This window comes from Solenopsis invicta, chromosome 6 (assembly GCF_016802725.1).
Source record: "Solenopsis invicta isolate M01_SB chromosome 6, UNIL_Sinv_3.0, whole genome shotgun sequence".
Classification (NCBI taxonomy): Eukaryota; Metazoa; Arthropoda; class Insecta; order Hymenoptera; family Formicidae; genus Solenopsis; species Solenopsis invicta.
In genome coordinates, this window is record NC_052669.1 from 8,183,244 (window position 1) to 8,206,737 (window position 23,494).

At 41.2% G+C, this 23,494-nt stretch overlaps 1 protein-coding gene and 1 long non-coding RNA gene across 8 annotated transcripts in view; one reads left to right on the top strand and one right to left on the bottom strand.

Annotated features, from left to right (window-relative positions):
* The first annotated feature begins 50 nt into the window (after positions 1–50).
* The window catches only part of LOC105196625 (R3H domain-containing protein 1), a 38,547-nt gene continuing 15,103 nt past the window's right edge, over positions 51–23,494 (top strand). For 2 of the 7 annotated variants that reach the window (XM_039450577.1, XM_039450576.1), the window contains exon 1: positions 19,757–21,549. In XM_039450577.1, the coding sequence (XP_039306511.1) occupies positions 21,399–21,549 (151 nt within the window). In that variant the 5' untranslated portion in view covers positions 19,757–21,398. Of the gene's footprint in view, positions 247–19,755; positions 21,550–23,494 lie in introns of those variants that run through there. The other 5 variants (XM_026135025.2, XM_026135022.2, XM_026135021.2 and 2 more) reach the window with 5 other exon arrangements.
* LOC120358053 lies at positions 11,738–16,976 on the bottom strand. Its single transcript, XR_005575012.1, has 3 exons — positions 16,892–16,976; positions 16,636–16,806; positions 11,738–12,254 (listed from the first exon to the last, which is right to left on the bottom strand). It is a non-coding gene; the product is annotated as an uncharacterized LOC120358053 (long non-coding RNA).

Below are 23,494 nucleotides of genomic sequence, written 5' to 3' on the forward strand. Positions count from 1 at the left end.
AATCGACGAATTAAAAATCGTCTTTGGCGCCACCGATCTAGGGACATTTTGGCCCATCGAGTCGTCGCGAAAGTTCCCACATTTCGGAGATTCTTCGGAGCTTTCACTCTTCGCTCAATCGTCGACAGATAGCATTAGTGATCGGTTTAGCGGTTTCAAAAAAGCACAGGACAACAATACTCGCGACCCAGCGCGATGAAAATTGTCGAAATGGTGAAGTTGTGGCGTGGGTGTACGCGGAGTTAGGTAAGTAGCGTTATATCTTGCCATTTCTCCGACTGGCGATAGCGTTATCGAGGAAGGACGAGTCGCCGAGGCGATATCATGCGTGGCGTCGCGCTCGTGCTCTCCTTCCTCCTCGCAAATTTCTTTCCCCCCTTTCCGCGAAACACTTTGCTGCTGGTGCTAAGAGATCGCCTCGCGCGATCGCCTTCCTGGCCGCGATCGTCGTCGCCTGGCCTCGAAGACGAGATAAAACCCCGTTTCGTCGATTGATTGACGCACGCCTCGGATCTCGTCTCGGGTCCCATTCCGTCCGATGCCATCGCGTCGCGGTATCGGCAGGTGCATCATAACCTCTTTTCAGCATAAGCATGCACAAGTTCCCCAAATCGTTTCGCGACGTCTGCACGCATGCATGCACGTACGCAAGCACGCACGCACGCACGCACGCACGCACGCATGCAGGGACAAACTAACGAACACACGCTCTGCACTCACGAGTGCACGCACCGTCGTCGGTTCATCATTGTTGTCTTCGTGCCGAGTACGACAGGTGTATATTCAACGTTCCTAAAACAGCTGTTCATCGGATTCATTTTAACAAGTCTTCATTTCCGTTTGCAATGCACGCGCAAAATGCAGGTCAAGTTTGTAAAGAACATAAAATTGTTTATCCAATATCAAATTTTTCTAATATTTTGTTCCGCAAATATCAGCTGAATGTTCAGTCCATTAAAGAGAGTCACGATGCCTTGCGAATACTAGATCAAATCCTGGAGGGTGCCTCCTCGGGAGTGGGAAAGCGCCTACTTCCTTAATAGAATATAGGTATATGTAACATTTAACACACGCACACGCAAGCGAATCCGGAGTCACCCGGTCAACTTGACCGATTTCTTTCTTTTGGACGTCGAACAAATCCGCTCTTGCCCACGTTCTCGCAACAAATTGTCGATTCCTCGGTTTTCCTCACAACCCTGAGCGTTCAGGGAGGTCATATAATGTCGCTTTCAGTAGCGTAAAGCCCGTGTCACACTATGTATTGCGGATGCGGATCAGATTGGGATTGCGAATCGCGAATTAGAATGCAGCCAATCAAAGCGAGGCAGCTTCAGATCCGGATTGCGAATTGTAGAATAGATAGACTCTCTATTTGCTGCATTCTAATTCGCGATTCGCAATCACAATCCGATCCGCATTCGCAATACATAGTGTGACACGGGCTTAAGATGAAGAAGGAAATGAGAAGATGGGCAAGAGCGTTTCTCAAAACAAAAAGGAGTAGGATCGCGTAGAGATTTTTCGCGATTGAGATCTTAATAAATTTAAAGAGCACCGAAGATAAAGATCGGATCGCGTTGTTCGTTCAGACGGGACACTAGTCGATTGTGCTAGATTGCAAGATTTGGGTTAGGTTCCAAAACGTCCCTTCCGAGGAAAACTACTCGAAATACATATATAAGTACACGTAACGTGTACTATGTTATATCGAGTAAAATTTTCTTCTGAGAGGATGTTTTGCAATGTAGCTTTGGATTATAAATGTGTATTTTTCCTTTCAAAATCAAAAGGCACGAACTAAATGTCAATCTTACGGAAAGAACTTTCTCTTGGAATTTACTCTCAAAATCATAGCAGGGAAACTTTGAAGGATTTTATTATAATTTTAATAAGATTTTAATTTTAATAGTAAGTTTTACGAAACTTATAGTACATTTCTTCAAGTTGACGACTAACATGTTATCCTACGATTGTCATGATTTTAAGGGTGAATTTTAGAGAACATTTTCACTGTATATATATATCTGTATGGATATGGAAACACTTTTATCCATACAGTTTTATTAACAGCATTTTTATTTAGCTAATAGTAATCTAATTCAAGAAAACTATTTATGAATTCAATAACAATATTAATGCAACAAATAACATTTTTATTAGAATAGAGCGTGATTTGTTTCATTATTATTGAATTTTTATTTTCAATTTGATTGTTGTTAATTATGCTGTTAATACAGCTTTCCTTTTCCGTTGTATATAAATGTGTATCTCCAAATTTGCGAATTCGTTAGATCTGTGAAGAATGCGACCATCGATGCGGCAAACTTTACGTTTTTGAACGAACACTCGAGCAATTATTTATGTATTTGAATGAAATGCTTTGAAATGTCAAAAGACCTTTGGAAAGGTCAGAATGTATATATTTGATTTACAATTGAACTCTCGAAATTTCATGCGTATCATTCTACAGTCTCTACAGCCCAGATTTTCAAATCTCTGATCTCTCGATTAAAGCCGAGATCGAGTCCTTTTCGTCGCTATTAATAATCGTCCCCTATCAAAATGTTCTTGTTGCATGGATCCAAAATTTTGTACGCCACCACCGCAACATTGTATATTTTACATATTATACACGAAAAAAAGGGTCGTTTTATTCGTGAGTCCTTTGTGCCGCTGGTTTCGCAGTAGTTCGCAAGGATTAATGAATCCGTCGAGGAAGATGATATATTCGTTTTAGCCCCCTTTCCCACCATTTCTCTCTTGTCCTCCCACCTGTCTTGCCTCCACGCGCGTCACCAAATTTGCACTCCGGTTTTATACCCCTTCGCCCCCGTCCCCCGCCTACCCTACCATGATCCAACCTCTATTGATTGCTCTACCGCACTACTGCCCTACTTTTATGGCTTTGCCCCACTACCACTCGGTGGTTCGACTCCCTCTCCGGCCGCCATCCTCCTCGGTCGACGTCACGTATCACGGCCGCTTGGTGCGGAACGTGTCGCTCCCTTATGGTGGAAGGAAGGGTCGCTTTTGCAGGTGCGCAGGAGGTGCAGGAGGCGCACCGTGGCCAGGCTTCGCCACGGATGAGCGAGGAGAGGGAGCGAGTTACCCGAATCTCGGGGGTGCGGCCCCTCGGGTGCTGAGATACGTATCGCCGACATGCGTTTAGCACGGCTGTCCAATTCTGCTGCCGTATCAGCTTCTGTGCAAGAGAAAGGGAACTAGAGACAAAGAGAGAGAGAGAGAGAGAGAGAGAGAGAGAGATTTGCGTGGGAAATGCCCAGCATCGCGAGTCGAAGTTGAATGCGCAGTCAAATTACGAGTTAAATGCGCAGATCATATTTTGACCTTTCGTTCGTTCGTCGTTCGTTTAGTAATAAACGTGATTCTCCGTTAGTACAGTAATTGAACGGCGCGAGGAGCCGCGTTATACGAGGTAACAGTCTTTTCTTCTATTTCTCACACAGGTCGCATCAGCGGTGTAAAACTAGAGAGTGTGCACGCTATCTTCGAGAGGAGGCACGTTATCTCGTTCCATTCGCTTTCCCTCCAGCGAGAGATCGATCCCTTACTTTTCATCGTTATTATATTCGGGGACCGTTTGCGTTTGGGGAAAAGATGTCCTCCGTGTGCTCGACAACACGTTTGAGACACGCTGATTTTATTTTAGGGGATGCGTATGCCATCCGCTCGCGCGTATTTGAACAGAATGCGCAATCTCGGCCGTAAATCGCGGTCCTTCCCTGGGACCGTAAATCCTTCCGTAACATTATGCGCTGGCCTCGCGTGCGCGAGGATCAAGGCTGCATGTGGCGGAGGTTTATTTTTGAGAGCACCCCGGTAGGCGCGATACCTTCGCACCGGGGAGGACGAGGCCTTTTTTTCGCTTGTCCAGTTGCCATCGCGTGCCGAATGCCATATTTATACGATTCTCTGCATTCCGTTCTTTCCCCCCTTCTTTCCTCTACGCTGAGGAAAGAAAAGCTGTTAGCTTGGCTAAATTTGTTTCAATTCGATTGAATTTCTTCAGTTGAAGTATTCATTTTATGTAAACGGAAATGCGTTGCTCTATGCATTCTACTCGCCGACGAGAACCTTCTTTTAAGTCGTGGTTCGTTGCAATGGGACGATCGCGCGATTTTCGACGCGAATTCTTTGAGAGAGCTAGGAGATGCAATTTGTTCGGCCTTGTCGGTTGCCCGATTCTTGCAAGTCTAGCATAGTCGCCGTAACGCATACCGGCCATCGAACGAATTGCCACAGCTGGCGTGTGGCGTGACCGGTGACGGTGAGGTTTCTTTTTTTAGCGTATCAGCAATCGATAGTTTTAACGGTTCGCCAAAAACCGAATGGTCCGCCGACCGTTTCGTCGGTTTCGACGCTCTCGGCTAATCCGCTGTCGCTTATCTCGGGGATATTTCAGCGACGCTTCATCCGTCAGATTATAAATTAATCCTACGCGATCTCGCAATATCTCGTCATCGCCTCGACGACGATTCGCGGAACGCTAATAATCAGCGGCAAAGTGGCGTGACTCAGCGTGAAGTCAGACGCGAGCGGAGCGGCGCGAGTGATGCGAGCGCATTATGATCGTCCGCTCCGAGTAGTAACGAGCGTACCTCGGTCGGACGCTGCGTCACTTCCGCCGTTTGCGCACGATCCTCGATGGAATTCCTCTTTCTCCGGAGGGTAACTGAGCGAGATTTCCCTCCAGGGAAAATTCCTACTGCATCGCCGGAATATCCTCTCACTTATCTCGCTGACTGTATATAAGCGTTACGAAATTTATATTTATTTCGGGGTATGTGATACAATAATATCATAAAATTTAGATTTCAATTTAGATTTCATACAATTTTATATAAAATCCACATTTACACAGAAAATATTACTATACTCACACAGAAAAAACAGATGTGGTTTACATAATCAGAAATATTTGTAAGCAATATTGTTACGTCATTCTAGTTATCTAGTAACAGAAAGTAATATAAAAATAAAATGAAAAAATGCAGTATTAGAAGTAGTTAACGAAATTAAATGCTTAGGTTATAATAGACAAAAATTTGAATTTTACGGCACATGTAAATTACCTTGGGAAAAAATTGGATCGAAAATAGGAGTACTGCGACGAATTAGTGCGAATCTAACACCATATATGAGGTGCGTAGTATAGGCGATAATTGCTCTATTATTTGAGTATTGCTCGTCTATCTTACTAAGCTTAAGCGATACTAATATGCAATACTTACAAAAATTGCAAAATAAAGCCATGAGAATTATGTTACGATGCAATATTAGAGTGAGAATTAAAGACATGTTGGAGGCATTACAATTTATGTCGGTCAAAGAAAGAAATACAACATTTGTATTTTTATACATAAAATGGTAATTGAAGAATGTCCAAGTTACTTAAAGAACAAAATAGAATTAGTAGGAATCGAGGGAGGAGTACAAGCTAGACAAAGAGGTACTTTACTTATAAATAGATGTAAGACGAGAGAAGAGTAAAAAATGTTGTTATACGATGGGTTCAAAACGTACAACAATTTACCAAATGAAATTAAAAAGCAGCTAAGACTGTAAAGCTTCAAGAGAGCGCTGTACATTAGAAGTAAAGAGGGAGAGTTAGTGTAGTGGAGATATTATTTTAGATTTAGAAATCGTATAGATTGATAAGGTTAAATAATACTTTAGATTTTATGCATATTTACAATTGTAGTTATAGAAACTTATAAAGATCAATCATTCGATCAATTAATCAATCTATCAATCTATGTACGATAGATGTGTGTATGGTTAATATGACTTATTTACTTTAATGTATCAACTACATTAAATAGTTAGTTTTATTATTTTTCTTTATTGTTATTGCACTACTACACGCAATGATACAAAGATAGAAAGATACAGTGTCAACAGAGCACAAAGCAAAAGGTGAAGTTTCAGCAAATTTGCTGCTATAAGGCCTACCTGTATTGACAAGACAGTTGCAGAATATTGGTATAATATAAGAGAACTGAGACAAAAAGAAAACGCATTAACAAACATTGATTAATTATATACAAATTACACGTTAGTTAAATGTGACGCAATGAAACGAGTCGCCGCGGCGCGGGCGCGAAAATAAGTAGAGGAGGATTTTATCAGTTACACGTAATCTAGTTGTGACAACCATAATTTAGTTAGGAGTTTGTTTGAATAGTTGTTCAATTTTACTATTTAATCTGGTTGGCATCACCAAATTTCTGCATAGGCCAACCACATTGTTCTTTTCGCATAGAGAAGAAAAATAATGATAACTATACCAGTTTCGATACATAGAATTAATGTACATAGTAGTTATGAGGCTTGAAAGTTGCAGTATGTACATACTGTACATACTGTAAGTCGCTTTAGCGATTGATATGTAACATGTTAGCATCTGATTATAAAGTGATGGTCGAAAGTTAGCCACACCGCAGGGCTGAAACTGAAAAGGTAGTATTCGCACACGAAACTTTGAACCGATATAATTTGTATAATTTGTAAAATAATTTTGATATATCGAACATCATTGTACTTATCAGATAGAACATTACAACTTTTATTATATAGAAATGTTCACTTTACCATGCAAAAAGTTATGTATGTCTCTCCGTTCTTTAACAGAGATAATTTCTTTAAGTGATCACTGTACTCACAATAGAGTTAGTTCAAGCCGTATAATTTGATATTATTTTTATTGGGACTATCTCTCTTAATTTAAGTGATAAAAAGGGGTGGCCACTTATACAGGGACGCCTTATATAACATTTTTTTTCCTGGGATTGGTTGTGCGTTGCAGCCCAATGTCGTAATCCGTCATTTTGTTACCTTCGAAATACCTGAACACTTTAACTCACACATCATTATGATCCTTGGATACATTAGAGCCTGAAAGTTTCAAGCTTTAATTTTAACTTTAAAAATTCCACATTTTTTAGCTCCTTTGTTTTTATTTAAAATTATATTTTTGCCTTTTTTATATTTTTATACGAAAAATAAGTACACTTCTGTATTTGCGATGACGTATTGAAAACGGTTTATTTACGGGTTCACCGTGATGCATTTAACTACACGTAGCAGTCATTATTTGTCGTACGTTTCCTCGTCACGATTCTATGGAACGACATATTTCGGGAACCGTTATACGCGAACGCTATTTCTGTGTTTGGTGGTACGGTATTTAACAGTACTGTATGCTCTTATACAAGTCTCACTTCTATTACTGTGAGTGTAATATCTATGGTTTGCGACCGAAACAACTTTGTTTATGTTAGCAAGTGTAATTTATCTTCTATTTCGGACTCGCGAGCTTTTATAGGTGACAAACACATTTCGCGTGCAACGAGAATGAGAATCCAATAATACGATATCATCGTAGAGGATTGCATGTAAAAAGGGGAAAGAACCAGGATGCAATAGTATTTAGCGTTATCGAAGATTTCGATGTCTCTTTTCACGTTTCAAGAAAACATATTAAAGAAAATGATTTTCTCGACGCTTTGCGATTTCCATTCTCTCTCTCTCTCTCTCTCTCTCTCTCTCTCTCTCTCTCTCTCTCTCTCTCGTGGCGCAGAACCGATTGTCAGTACTGCACCGCTGATTCGGATGTAAGATGTTCCCCTTTATTTCCATTGTATCTCGTGGCTTTTGATCGAACGATCAAGGAAATTTCGGCAGACGTGGCGATGGCGGCAGTTTGCCTATCGTATCCCGCGCCGTTCGCCGCGTTCATATACGAATTATATCGATAATCCGGCGCGCGTGGCCAATGTCTTTATTCCTTCAAGGTCATCGTGACGGTGGCGAACGGAGGCGGCAGCGAGGCAAGATGACTCACACGCGGGATTCGTTGAATCGCGGCCGGATCGATTCGCAGCGCGCGCGCGTGGCCGCGCCGGGGGGCGAATTACGGAATTTCGGAGCCGGGAGGGTGGAGGGGGTGGATGGTAGGCACCGATTTTTCGGGTGCACGCGACTTCCTTTCGGTAATTCCCTCCTCCACTTCCGCCTTAAAATCCCGTTCTCCGTCATTTAAGTCGGCACGACGCGACGCCGCGCACGTGTGGCACGTGGGAGAATAGCGGTATCACGCGTGTCCCGTGAACGCGGCAATAAGGTATCCCGATAATCGTCCTTCAAGGGAATTCCCGCCGTGCAGACTCGATCGAAGGTACTCGGCCGAGGTGAAGGTCAAGTTCGTCAGTCGCCGGTCGACGATATCTGATGATTTGCCCGCCCCATCGCGATATCTCACGGGATATCTCGCTTCACTGTGGAGGACGGGTGCAATTTAATCATTGCGACTCTCGATCTCCCTCCCCACCCTTTCGCGATTCCGTCGCGTGGCGTGTGTAATTTATCAGAGATTCCGGGGATAGGCACGTGAAGTCACGATCTGTTCGAGGGCAAAGGGGAGAAGAAGCGATTCTTTGACACATGCTGTGTTCCCTTACATGCTATGTTGTATCTAATAGAAATTTACTTGATTAAATGTCTTTAACCGTCGATCTTCGGTTTCGGTAATATTGATGACTTATTTGCACTTTTACGCAAATTGAATCTTGCTTTGCATTTAAAAGCATCGGGATAAGGTCTTCAAACCGAATACATACTTTACGATAAATATTTCTCTCTCATATCTGAGATATATTCTGACCTATTCTTGATCTATTCTTGATATGTTTTGATAGAAGATATAAAATATTTGAAAGTATTTTCAATTTTCGATGCTCTTATCACGTGCTTTCATACTTTTAGAATGAGAGAAATCGATTTATGCGAAAAGAGATATACGACTTGCAAACGGGTCATCTTACCTTGTCAAAAGCGAAAATCTCTCAGAGAAAACTTATTTATTTTGATAAGATTCTTCTTATTGAGTTTGATGAGAATTATTTTTTTCTTAAAAATCAATTTTATCTTATTTTTACAACTTGTATACAAATTCGTCATGACTTAAAAAAAAGTTCTGGAATGCCTCGACCAAACTCGTAACATTTGATATTGCGTCCGTTGATCTTACGAATAACCATCTCTTGATTACGTGCAAGTTCCGCAACGCGGTAACCGGTATACTCTGATAAGATCGAGCAATTGTAATTTTATCGCCGATATGACTCGACTGTTACCTGAACCGATACACGCACGTGGTACGCGTAGGTGTTTCCTAGATATGAGCACTGAGTCATCCATCGTGGGTCAAATTGCCATCATTAGTTGCCTGTAATGATGACAAAAGTAACGCGCCTGTATTTCAAGCGGCTTGACCTATGGTATATTACTTTCGACACGAGTCACTGTTAAGTACATCGCCAGGATATATCTGGATCTAAAAATCTAAATTATTGAATTATTTAGCATTTTAATTAACTGTTTTTGATTTCTTTCTTGGTACCTTTTGGAACTGCACTCGATCCATTTTCACTTTCAAATTTCTTTGACATTTTTCTATTTCTTTTTACTTAGTTGACAAACATACGTTATTCACAGTTGCGACACGTATAACTTTGCGATTTAGTAAGGTAGCGTACAAGTCGCGTTCTTCAGACTTGAATTCTGAGTCACCTGACTAGATAAATCACATTGTTTCTTCATTATATTGATGAAGTTGCGGATAGAAAAAGCAGGCCGATAGTTCATCGGATTTCATCCGTGAAATGCCACTAGCTTGGGGAAATGGAAGCGAAAAGAGCAGTGGCACGATATTTTACTCATATACATATATTATACCTCAGAATTGATGGCCCTTCACGAATGTCACTATTTTTTGAAAACCTTGGAGACCGAACTCTGTTTTTTGTTGAAATATCTCGTTACCATACGGAACATCAAGGAGATCGATTTACGATTTCGCACTAACTCTATCGCGTGCACGTGGATTTGCATTTGCATTTATTATCGCGTGCATGTTTACAAAGGGCGAGCTTTTGATCAGGTATGAGGAATTGTGGAAAACACGTGATCGTATCGCGTCAATAGACCTTTGCGAATTCATCGCTGTCGTTATGACTTAGGAATATTTGGACGCAAACGTGGGAGTTTTCGCGTCCGAATATTGTAAAACAACATCGTCAAAAATTATTTGATATAACGATATTTTACGATGGTTACACGATTTTCCTAAAATTTAAAAATTAGACTAGATGCAGAGCTGCAAATACAATTAGATTGAATCATCAAAATGTTTATGTTAACGCTCAACCATAATTATAATACAGCAAAGTTTTAACATTCCTGTAACCAGCTTAATTAATGGTAATGTAATTATTTCCAGATCTGTATCTGGCTTAATTGTTATATACTTTTACAACAAAACCATTTTCTAAATCTCGTAGAGTGGAAAATTACTCGAAAATTACCCAAGTTTAATCTTCACTCTTTCAGAGTTACATTTTACTTCATGAGATTTAGAGAGCATTATTTCTACGCAATCTACAATTAATGACTTGCTTTACCTCAACTCTTTTTACTCTCTTAACTCTGAGAAACGTTTTATCTGTCTCATTTATTATATATTTCTTCACGGACTTTTCTTATGTATAAGAATGCACTTGTACTTGGGTCATTCACTCACAGAGCTTATAGAAACTCTTCTGCATTCGTGAAATAACAGGTTTCCGGTACCTTTTTCTCTTAGATACAATGACCTCAGCTTGCATACATTTCCATATGAATATTTTAGAAGACAATCGGCATAACTTCGTGATGATTTAGGGAAAATGATGTATAGGTTGATGCAACGTATCACTGTTTATTCGCATCGCATTTTGTTCCTCGTAGGTACACACGCGCGCGCACGCACACATACACACACATTTATGTATTTTATACCTAAGGAGTCTCTCACAATGGCATCGATTTATTAGTCTTTATTTCCGGAAAATTTACACTATAAAAATACTTGCGATTTTATGATTAATATCTAAACATTAATTTTGGCTTTTTTGCACAAATGTTGCTTCTTGTTTTGGAGAAAGTCTATGAACAATACTTGATTCTTGCGATTATGAAATAAACTTTACACTTGCGATACACTTGCGAGGCACGTGTCCGACCCTTCTTTATGTCTTCTTCACGTGCGTTCGATTCCGGTCAATAGGAAAAGCGGTAAAACATTTGAATATTGCAAAGATGTAAAGACCAGAGAGACTTGCAGTTACTTAGATTCTCCTAACGTTTATTATGACTAACGGATGGTCGTCTTCCGTGAACACCGACAAGTTTTTCTTATTAAAAATTACGATGGTTGTTGCCGTAAACACTTACCTAGTATCTGCGAATGTGTATAACCCAAGTGCAGACGAGCTTCCCATATCTGAAATAATAGGGAAACATAATTGTTCGGATAAAGGAATTTTAAGATACTAGAATAAAGACATTATTATATTAAATTTTATTTATTCAAACAGAAACTTGAATTTTTAACAAAAAGGACTTTATATATTCAAGAAAACATAAATTCTTTACTTAAAACAAAATTAATTTTACAAATTTAATATGTTATAACGTTCGGATATTAAATATTCGGATAATCGAACTTCGGATATGGGAGGCTCTACTGTACGAACAAACTTATTTGTTGTAACGCGCTCGAAAATTTTAACGATTTAGAATTTTAGTATTTATAATATAAACAAAATCAACATGCATATACGTCCATGTTATTGTATAATTACAAAAGTTTCTTTTCCGAATATCGAAAGGATCTCTACGATTATACGACCTGTTCGTTTTCAAGTCAGAATTATACCGATTATGGTGCGAGTTGTTTTGATCGCGCTGCCAAGAAGTTGCGAAAATCACATTGACGTTAATTCACGTCTGGTATTTTTGGTCAAGCCTACAGAGAGATATAACTTCTCGACCGTTGGAGATTCTCTTCTTCTTTCATTGATGCTAGCGTCAGAGAACATTTTGACGTAGGTCTGAACGCGTGCCAAGAGTGATCATTCTTCTCGAGATATAAGCCAACGTTATTCAATCTTCCTCGAGCGGTTTGTGACGATAAAAAGATATAAGGCAGTTCATTTTTTCATAGAAACTTGATAATAATCTAACTGGGACAAGGTTAGGTTAGGTTTGGGGCAAGGTTTGGTTCGTCCCGAACCCAGACGCCGGAAACAGTTGGGTTTTAGTGAGTATATCGGCGAACTCTAGGTTGGTGAGTCCCACATACCTCGCGTCCTATCCCCACAGGCGCGGGGACCCATAAAGGCGTTTTCCAACTATAAAAAAAATAAAAAAAGGCTTAAGACAAGGTGTAGCAATAATTATGTTATATTTTATAAGAAAGTAAAAACGAAAACTATTAATGGAAAATTTTTGTAGTCTTAATATATTGTTGTTATTGGGAAATATTTTGCATAGCGGTAATTAATATATTATTGTATTATATTTTTGACGTGGACACGTTTGTATTTTATTTTTGGAGAAATCTTTAAATTTCTTCCCGAGATATCTCAATTTATCAAGCGTTCTGCGGAAGATCGCGTAAATACATCTTGCGTGTCAGACGTCAGTTTTAATTCTCGTCACTCTTTAAACAGCGCTTAATCTTCGCCAATAAATTACCAAGTTATACGATAATTCTACGGAAAGGGAGCGGTTCGAGTATTTGCATGACTTTTTCAATTTGCAAGAAATTTTCGTAAAACATTTAATCGCATGTTCCGTCTTTATAATTTAGCTACTATTTGTTAATTATTTGCTCAGTTACAAATTTATACAAAGTGTGAAGCAAATATTTTCTTGTACTCTTTTTGGTTCTATACGGATTTGAAATAAATGTTACAAGTTCGAAAAGATTCGATCCTACGTAAAATTCACACAAATTCGCGCGCACGTTTGGAGCTTAATGGATTCTGAATATAAATCTGTCAACGTTGGATCACGGGATGATGACAGTAAATGCAACTTGTCAGCCTGAGAGAGAGCGAGAGAGGAGAGGAGAGGAGAGTGCGAGAGAGAAGCGGCACGCGGCCGGTATTGATCCACGTGCGCTGCGGTTCGCGCGCGGCAGAAACCGCACACCTTTTCGCGCGCCTGCTTTCAATTTCGGCGCATTCTTCCTGAGCGGCCGTCCGCAAAGTGACGCTTCACGCCAATCGACGCTTCATCGCGTCGATCTTTTTTTTTCCCCCCAGCGCGACCATAGATGAAATTCAGCAGAATCAAATCTGAATCTCGCCCTATACGAGCGAAATCGAACTTCCACTCGGATGATAAAAGTACAACGTTGTGATCGATGATCGTAGCATTTATTTTTATGATTGCAAAAGCGATTCGGAGAATCGAGAACTAACCAGGAGAAATCTCGTATCCGCGAAACAACGCCGCCAGACGCGATGGAAAAGTGGATCGCGTTAATAACGCCACCGATTAATAATCACCCCGCGAATGGACGCGAAACGGGAGGAGGGTAGAGGGAGTGTAAAGACGTCAGAGTCGGTTGTGTGCTTATCGATGAAGGTGCATTCGCGTATCCTTCTCTCCTCGCTTATTTTTACGATAAACCGATAATTTTCGCGAAGCGCTATTATCGTCGATAAGATTACAATGGCCAAAGCCTTAATCGCATGTAAGAATGTCGAAAAAGGTGACGTGCGGAAAGAATAATGAGATCCGTTTAATTTCAAGTCTCTCGGAATACTCGATATAATTTTATTTTAATGTCGTTTGACGCGATATAGCGGACAGTGTAAGCGAGAAGGGTTGCCGCGCGTGCGGGAGGATGATGAGCGAAGGGGAGAGAAAAAGACGTCACGTCACGAGAGATCGACGCTCGTAGGCGCGCTAAAAGCGCGCCGAGACGTGTATCCGTCGATGGATATGTGTGGGCAGTGGTCGGTGTCGGATCGGCGGGGGGTGGCAGAGGACTGGTTGCGAAAATATTTTCATTATAAATAGCGGTCGGTCGGCGCGGAAGGCGCGAGCGAGTCTTCCGCTCGCTGATCTTACGGTCCTCCTGAATGCCAAAGAACGCCTAGACTCGGGTTAGACCCTCGTCTAACGCCTGGTTTCTCCGGATGTAAAGCAACAAGCAAGACTGAGATTCTTCTTTTTTCGATCCTTCTACTCCATAAGAGTTCTTTTTCATGTGCACAAAAATCTTTTTTTATGATCGTAATATTATATTTCTTTGATAGCTTAGACATTGTCCATGTCCGATATCAGTCGGAAATTGATTAGTAAAGTTGAGACAAAAGGTACTTTAGAATTTGCGCGACTCTCTCTTTCTCTCTCTCTCTCTCTCAGAATTGTAATAATATTATGATATACAATTTTCTTTTTGATTATTGAGTAGTCTTTGTTATTGCTTAAGCTCTTTCAGAAGTAGTAAGTAATGAGATCTTTCAAAGACTTTAAAAGAGTACTTCATTTATACGAGTTTAAACTAGTGCACAGTTCACAATCAGTCAGATAAAAACAATAATATTATCTTCCGAGAGGATTCTGTTGGCGAAAAGATTATTCGATGGTGATTCGAGAAATTTTGCTGATTGCGAATTTCCAAAATTAAATCTCGAGGTAGATCCAATTGCTAACTTGTTTGGATTAAAAGAAATTTATATATTTTTTTAGATACAGCATTTTTATACTTTTAATTAAACTTTAATAGTTTAATTAAAGAATTCCTAAAACGGTATTTTCATGTAAGCTAATTTTTAACGACAATAAAAACGTAATACATACAAGTATAGTTACAGGGAAAAAGAAAGATGTGTCTGTGGATGTTTTATGTATGTTTTATGGTATGAACGATTGTATGTACGTATATTTTATTAATCTCCAACTAAAAATATAATTCTTGAAAGGATAGCATTTTACTTTGCTTCTAAACTGTCTTTTCAAGAGATACTGAATTTACGGAACTTTAATAAACCCACGCGTTGTGCTTGCGTCACATTTGAGAAATTCTTGTTTTTTTCTTCTTGTTTGAAAAATTGTCGTTACAAGAAATAACATCAAGGTATTTAGACTCACATCTTGTTGACAATCTCGTTTCACAATCTCATCTTTGTTAGCGGAGTAACACAGACAAACGTGTCGTTTTAATCGTTTTGCAGTAAAGAGAACGGGATGTTATTCGTGTCGGAAACCCAGGGGATTCCTCGTGAAACTCGTGTTCCGTAAAATTTCGACGGAACAAATAGCTTCCTCATTCTCCGGTGACTTGTCCATCGGACTTTCATCTATATTTTATTCGCAGCTGGTTTAATTTCCGACGGAACTTGACTGAGCTTAGAATTGATGAAAGCGCGAGAATCATGAGGGTTTCTCAGTTATTTACGATCGGGCGAGAACATGAAGCTCTCCATAAAACCGGAAGCGGACTCCCACAAAGGCAGCTCGGATCGCAGGGGATGAGCCCCGTATGTCTTCGTCGTTTATTCTCTGACCTATTTGTCGATATGGGTCATGGAGTTCAGCAACCCAGGTCGGTACCCGGGTCGACCGCTATAACGGGTGACCTGAATAGAAGTGATTAGATCATGTTTTATTTTGATTGTTTTCTTTACGGAGAGTAGCTCGGATGTTTCGAATTCGTGCGTAAGTCATCGCTTCGGCTTTGCCATGTGGTCTTTCATAGACGAAACAATTTGGAGATGTTCCGGATTTTCTAACTGTCAGCTATATATTTTGGGGAGAATGTGCCATGAGCTTGCTTGGCAGTGCGCGACGTTCTAATTGGACAATCGTGTATCAAAGTATATTATACCAGTCGTCGCGATCTCGTTGGAGTCTGTAACGTTTCGTTCAGATCTCTCTTTCTCGCCTCAAGAGCGAAACGCGCGCGCGCGCGCGCATCTACAAATTGGAACGAAGGCAGACCGTTCGTCTCATCTTGTGACGACATTTGACGCGCATTACGTACTTCGTAATCTTTGGGCAGACAATGCCGAGACACAGCTGTTGTCGTGTCGAATGATCGTTGCAAAACAAACGGTCGTACCAATTTTAAACGGATGCGCGCGACGCATCGTGTCGTTGCTCTCGCGGTATCTACATTTCGGAGGTTAGGTTGACACGCACGTCATTCGTCTAAAATTCAAAAATTGCGCAGACTTCCACAGAAACGGGGATAGTATCTCTAAGATGTAAAGACCGCGAGATTTGTCGCGTATAGTAACATTTCAATCGCAATGTACTCGTTAGGCTTCGCGACGCGGCCAGTCGGACAGGGTATCAAGTATTTATCCACAGGTGGCCGTCGACATTAAATACGGGGTTGGTTCAGATAACGGTCGGAGTCGCAACGGCTGCTGCGGAAGATCGGGGATAGGTAGAAGAGGAGGAGGAGGAGAAGGAGTTCAAAGGGCGCTCGAGCGGATATCCTTATTCGAATGTTTAACTCTTGCGCGCGAGGGTGCCCGATGCGCGTCCGTCCAGGGAGAGTAGGTCGTTTCCATGGCGACAAGGGGGTGCATCGGACTGGCACTAGTATCGCTAAAACTGAACGGGACACCCCCGCCTACGTCCTCCCTCTCCTGACGGGACGATTTCTAAAGAGCCTTTCGCTCTCTTTCTCTTTCTCTTTCTCTTTCTCTTTCGTTCTTTCTCTTTCCTCCCTTCAGCTCACGCCTCCTGCGAAATATTCTGCCGTACCTGTATATATGACTCTGCCTGCTTCTCCGTATCTGCACCCTAGGTCATTCCACGGAAATTGGGTTAGACCTCAGAATTAGATGCCGCTGACTCCTCCGGCGAATCCAACGTCGGTTATCGTGTGGAGACGTTTCGAATCGGGGAATGTGACGTCGTCGATATGCTCCGTTACTGCAACCGAGATGTGATGGTATTTATGATAATAAATGCAGTAGTATCGAATTTTAGCTTTGCTTTTTAAATAATCTTTCTTTACCGTAATTGGGACGTTTATCGCTTTTTCCGGAACCAATTCAACTTTTTAAACGAAGGAAAAATTAACAATCAGCATTGTTGTAAACTGTAACGAGGAATACACAAACGATTAAAAATAGTGAAATGTTTATATATTTTTCATCTTACATTGAAATAATGTGTATAAGAAACAATATTAGTTACGCGGTCTAATAGGTAACTTTTAATTTTTCTTTAATTTACGATATACAATATATTTTATTTGTTATGAGTGTTGATCTATCTTGAACTTAAACTTGACTTTTATTTAAAACGAAATATAGCCAAAAGTTTGTGAAGTGTTCAAAACAAAGATATTATTTTCATTGAGTTTCAGAAGTGTAAATAGATAAAGTTCTATTTTTCGTTAATTCCAAAAGTTGGCTTTACATATTTTAATGAATTAATTTAACGTGATGATTAAGTTCGAAAGGAATAGTAGGTAGAACGAAAATTAAAAATTTGTAACGCATTAAAATTTGTTAAATTTTCAAGCAATTCGAGAAATGAAACTTCTTCTAAAAAAAGATTTGACTCGACATCGCTCAAAGAATTTCACAAATAAAGGGGAATTGGGTGGATCTAAGACGCTCTGTACAAATTTTAAATTATAGTTGTCTTGCTTTTTGTTATTCCAAGATTAAGAGCGATTATTAATTTTAGCGAAAAAGATGCGTTCTTACGAAGGATTATCGGTCAATAATTGTGACAGAATTATCCAATGTCTAATTAATCACAGACTTTGCCTCCTGTGATGGACGGGTAGGAAATCTTGTTCATTTCTCTTCCTCCCCTCTCCCCCTCCCGCATTGTATAAATGCGCGGTCGCTTGCGCTTGCGATCGATTTCTATCACAGGGAGGGAGTTTTTAGGGTCGTGGGGAAAATATTTGTACAGGGAAACCGGGATGTTGTCGTTGGTAAACTGAGAGCCTCCCACGCTTTGCGCACCTCGGATCCTGATAGAATCAACCTTATGAGACAATATGTCCTTTATATCCGATTCGATACGTCTCTTACGTCGTCGACGACGATCGATACGTGGCAATTTGAGCTTTGCTGGTAGAGAAAATTTTCAATCGTTTCTTCCGGAATATGTCATTTCATCCAGACTCGTTCGAAAGTGTAATTTGATCTATCGATATTAATATCGTTTTTATTCGAATTTGATTCGTAACAGCATATAGGATTTATCGCTAAATTTATTGGTCGTTGCGTCTTTTCCCATTATTGTTCGAATGAAGTTCTCTCTCTCTCTTTTTTTTTTTTAGACCGAATCGTATGCGTACGACGTTAGTGAATTGATACACCTTGGCATTTTTTCGAGCAGAACACCCTGTATTATTCCAGGGAACACAGAGGTGCACGACCTAGTTACGCTTGGGCGTGTTATATGGGTCATAGACACCATTCGCACTCTCGGTTGCACGTGCGCGCGCACACGCTCACGCGTGCCGACTGTGCACTGGTTCACGGGAGCAGCCAACTCACGAATGTGGGGCAAGAAGGTTTTCTCACCCCGACGGCTTTCGCCGTTTTCGCGATTAACGATTGGAGCGGGCTTTTCGAAGACACCTTGATCGCTCCTTTCTTGAGTGACAAAATTCAAGAGCGAGGAAAACGGATTGCGCACTAGTTTATTTTTGCTGTTTTTCTTTCTTTTTTGGATTCGCAGTTAAATGCGGAATTCGCGCGCGGGCGGAATGACGCTCATCGCGTTGCGTGCGAAATACGGAAACTATTTCAATCTTGCCTGTTGCGACTGTAACGGAGAGAGCGAGAGAGAGAAAGAGTGAAAAAGAAACGGCGATGGTTGGCGTCCGTTTCTCAAACGAGGCGAAGAATTTATTGACAGCCAGCGAATACCCCGGAACATGATTGTGACACAGCTTTAGCTAGAATGCTCGCCGATGGTCTGAACTTAAAGCAAACGCAGACCTCCACGTTGTAAACTACATTGCCCTCGAGCGCGATACCTTTAACATTTAACATTTAAAAGGTTTTTGTTGATTGCCATTTGAGTAATAAATAGTTATTGCGCTTGATAAATCCGATTTATTGCAACTCTCGATTCTCCGGCGCGCTGGTTTTTCCTAAAAATTCCATTGTCAAAACGATCGCCCGATCAATAATCGTCGGGCAGAAAGCTCTCCGCTTTGTTTCGTGCGCGCGTGTACACTCTGTTGTCTTTCATGAGAGATAAATTTCTCATTCTTTTCCGTGCAAATAAGTGGATAATTTTGTCGTGACAAATGGTAATAGCGTCTGCAAAACAGATATCTTTTTGCCGAAATAATTCCCAGGGTCGAAACTACCGAGTGTTCCAGGGTACTCTAGATCGGAGCGGTTTCATACACCGGGTACACACGGACACGCGCACGCGTGTACTCGGCCAATACACATCCCCCTTTGCTCTCTCCTCTTCTCATCTCTTTCTTATCTCCTTCGCCGTTATCACCTGTCTCCGTTTTCCGCCACTGTTTTCCGCGCTTCGCCATCTCCTTCCGATCATTCCGATCGCTCTCGTCTGTGCATATCTCTCTCTCTCTCTCTCTCTCTCTCTCTCTCTCTCTCTGCGATGGCCCTCGGCAATGCCGACATCTCTGTCTGCACCCTCTCGTTTATCGAGATTGTCCGTCCCCGTTGCTCTCTTCAGGATTTGCCTCCGTTAAGAGAGAGAAGAAACGAGATCTCTGTCCTTGTCTCTTTACCGACCATACGTCCGTTTCTCTCTTTCTCCCTCACGTTGGCTTGGTGGAACTCTCGTTCCCTCCGAGGTGCCAGCCACCCCCTCGCCGTCGCTCTCCCTCGACCCGGGTGAGCCGCGCGCCGCACGCGCGCCTCTCTCTCAGTCTCTCGCGCAAAGCGGTGCCGCGGCGACGCGACGCGACGTTACGCTCGGCAGAGCTTGCGGCTGGTGTTCGGTCCAGGCTCTCCTCTCATCGGCCGCGTTCGTTTGCGTCTTTTCTTTCCGACGCTTTATTTTTCCCGAGGTTTGTGCCTCCGCACTGTGAGTTCCGTAGAACGCGCGCACGATACGCGGAAGAGAAACGTGCAACAGCACTAGATCTCGCGCGCGCTAGAAACACGATCGGAAGGAACGAGAGCGCGCGCGAGAGAGAGAGAGAAAGAGAGAGAAAAGCGTTCTGCTATTTTCGAGACGCCGCGAAGTCTTGCCAAAGCGCGTGCCTCCTCCGGGCCCGCGGACGGCAAGAATTGCGGCCGGAAGGTCGCGGTAGTAACCCGCATTTCCGCTCGATCGCTCCTCCGAGATCATCGATCGATCGAGGCGAGCAGCGCGATCTCGGTTTCTCCGAGATGTTTTGCCGGAGTGCGTTCTGGATCCAGCGACACGATCTATCTAAAGCTAGCTACCAACGTAAAGTTGTCTGTCAATGGGATATGGACATCTCACTCTATGATCAGTGATAAGCAAATTGGAGCATCGTAAGATAATTCGTTCGAGTTATTCTTGTGAACGACGTGGTTTGCATCGACAGAGTTCTGCCGCCGCTTGATTCGCTTCGACGTGGGTTTCTAATTAATTGATCTCGCGCCCGAAATAAATCCGTTTAACGACGATACGATTGTCGAAGACATGGTTCGTCGCGAAACGTGATGGAAAATTGAATTGCTCAAACGTAATCCCGAGACGACCAACGCGTTGACATTTCTTGCCGTAACAGAGCCCATCATCGACGTACACCTCTCTGGTGGGCTTTTTTCCGGTGGTCATCATATTTCCTGCTCGCAACGGAGGCGACGTCGATATCTCGCTTTTACGAGCGTTCCTCAGGGGGATGTTTTCGCGATAAATAGTCGGACAACCGAGAAAAAGAGACTGAGAAAGGAGAGATCTATCTTCCCGTAAATCGACGAATAGCTTGGGTCGCTTTCACGAGACCGAGCACGTTTATTGATGGAAAACGCACGCGAACGATTGATAGCACCTTGCAAAATCACTTTAGACACACGAGATAAGATTGTTAACGAAAAAGAAGAAGGGTATTACGAGAAATACGCGAGCCAATAGCGTTAATAAACACGATTCGATCTGGTGTCGAAGAGGATTCTGCGCTGATTAATTCCGCTCCTACTCGTGGTGCAGATGCAAAAGTGTTTTCTTGCGCGAGATATGTAGAACGAGAATTAGGTTGATCAACGCGGTTCGAACAGCAGGAAACAGCTAAAAGTTCGACTGAATGAGAACGACCAGTAGGAGTAGGATAGGAGAAAGTGACAACGGATGAACGTTGGATGATGTGCGTAGCGAATCGATAGTCATTGAGTACGCACGGAACGTTGTTTCGTCGATTATAGAGACGTAGAGAAAATAAAAATAGATAAAGAAAGAGGGGGAAAGTGTGCGCGAGAGGTTGAAGAAAGCAGAAAAATGCGAGCTACGGCTGATCAACGACAATCGAGGACTGCTTGTGATCGGTGCGTCGTCGCCGAGAATGGAGGATAAATTTATCCGCGTCGCGAAGAGGAATGCGGCAGAAGCGTGGAGGAAGAGTGGCACGAGCACATCGCGGAACGCCGCAGTCGCATTTCCGGTTTAAATTTAACATGATGATACGCGTGCTTTCGCAATTAGCCGACATGGAGACCGCCGAATTTAACTGGAGGTTCGTTGGACGAAGTGAGAAAGAGAATTATCCCTTGGCTTGCTTCTATGCGTATCGCGAAAAACCGATAATCATCCGCTTTCCGCTTTTTTGTTGCAATCAGCATTTTGAATTATTTCCACAAACTCTAGTCTGTAATTGAGATTCCGGAAATGGAACAATTTCTTGAAAGTTCTAATACGCCGATCGTGAGAAAAAAGTTGTTAAACTTGACTGATTTGTTTAATTTGATTAAATCTTTTTAGTTCAAATATTTATACATTTTACGGTAAATACATAAATACTTAAACTGAAGAAATTTAACAAAGTTGAAAAATTGAAATTTAATCAACTCTCTTTTAATAACCTTGTTTCAGTATAGCTCTTCAAAGAATTCTGTTGATTACTCTTAACAATCAAAGCGGTAAAATTGGAAACAAGGAAGTTATAACTCTTTGAAATTCGAAGTTGCAAAATCGTCAAGTTGGTCTTCCGTTGTCCTTCTCATTTCTACATATGGTGTTTTACTGCTTAATCGACGGAATTGTTTCTAACAATTCATTGAGAATTTCGCAATTCTTCAAGGGAGGGAAAAATGGCAACCGGAAATTGTGTTTATTTTTTTTTCCAAATATAAAAAGGTGGGGTCAACTCACAGAGATCGATTACTGCTAACGGAAATTTCATCGATCTTTCATACGCTAAGGAAGACAGATAAAAATCTGTTACCTGTAATTGGCGTTTCCAAGATTGATCCTTTTGGTAATTAAATCGCGAATTAAATGTTATCTCGACGGGGAAGCAATAAATAATATTTATACAACTGCGTACATGCCGATGCTTGCCATCACTCGTGCACTCATTTTGTTTATATGCGAGATATTTATCACATTATTTACATGACGCACAGCCATTGCATCGGCAATCCGAGTCAATTTGTCAGATATCGGTGCATTCTGCGCACGGCTGGCTTATTAAATTCTTGCAACGCGGGAAAACATGGCGCATTAATGAGAACTAATTACATCTGATGTGAAATTCGTTCATTTACGCGACAGTTAACTTCATAACGCGATTAAGCATCATGGTAATGCCGCTAATGATGTCTCGTTATGCATGATGATGATGATGATGATGCGTAATAACGCATCAATGAACTTTCCAATCCGCGGTGCGTATTGTCAAATGCGCTCTATCGTGAAAGCGACTCCATCATTTAATAATCCAATAACGTTGCGCGAATAAGTGACTCATGGTGTAACGCTGACCTATAGAAGCTTGTGATTCATAGCTCAACGCTTATCTTTGCTGCGTAATAATTATCGTTTTTACAATGACAATATGTAGTTTCTCTTCTAAATTAATAACAAACGATTCTCTCTCTCGGGGTCTTACGTAAAAATTTTTTCATTTTTTTTTTTTCAGCAGGTAATACAATTGCTCTGTACAGTGGCAAAATTATTTAACAATAGCGTGACTATCTTCGGAAAATTGTACGATAAATTGTAAAAATATACAGCATTGCTATTACGTCTGTGCGATATATTTAATAGAATGTTTACTATCTGGAAAAATCTGGAATTCTTTGGAAACTTTTTATCGAAACAGTCTCTCCCGAAAATTTGATTTATTTCACGAGTAACGGAGCATGGGCGCCGACTTAAGGGGCGCAAAGCATTTCCTCCCCCGCTCTCTAATAGAATTATAAGGGGGGAACGTCCTCCTCAATAAAATATTTACGAAATAGTATGACGCAAAATCGTTAACGTTTATATTCTTTAAGCATTTTACATGTACATATGAAAGAAGCAATAAAATTAGATTTAAATGCTATTACCGACGAATTTATTAATCGAAATAAGATTCGGTGTTCAAACCTGTCGTATACAAAAAAACATTAAACTTTTTTTTTTAATTTTGTGAACTAAATAGTCTGTACATTTTGTTGTACGTATAAATATATAATTTACATGTATATTT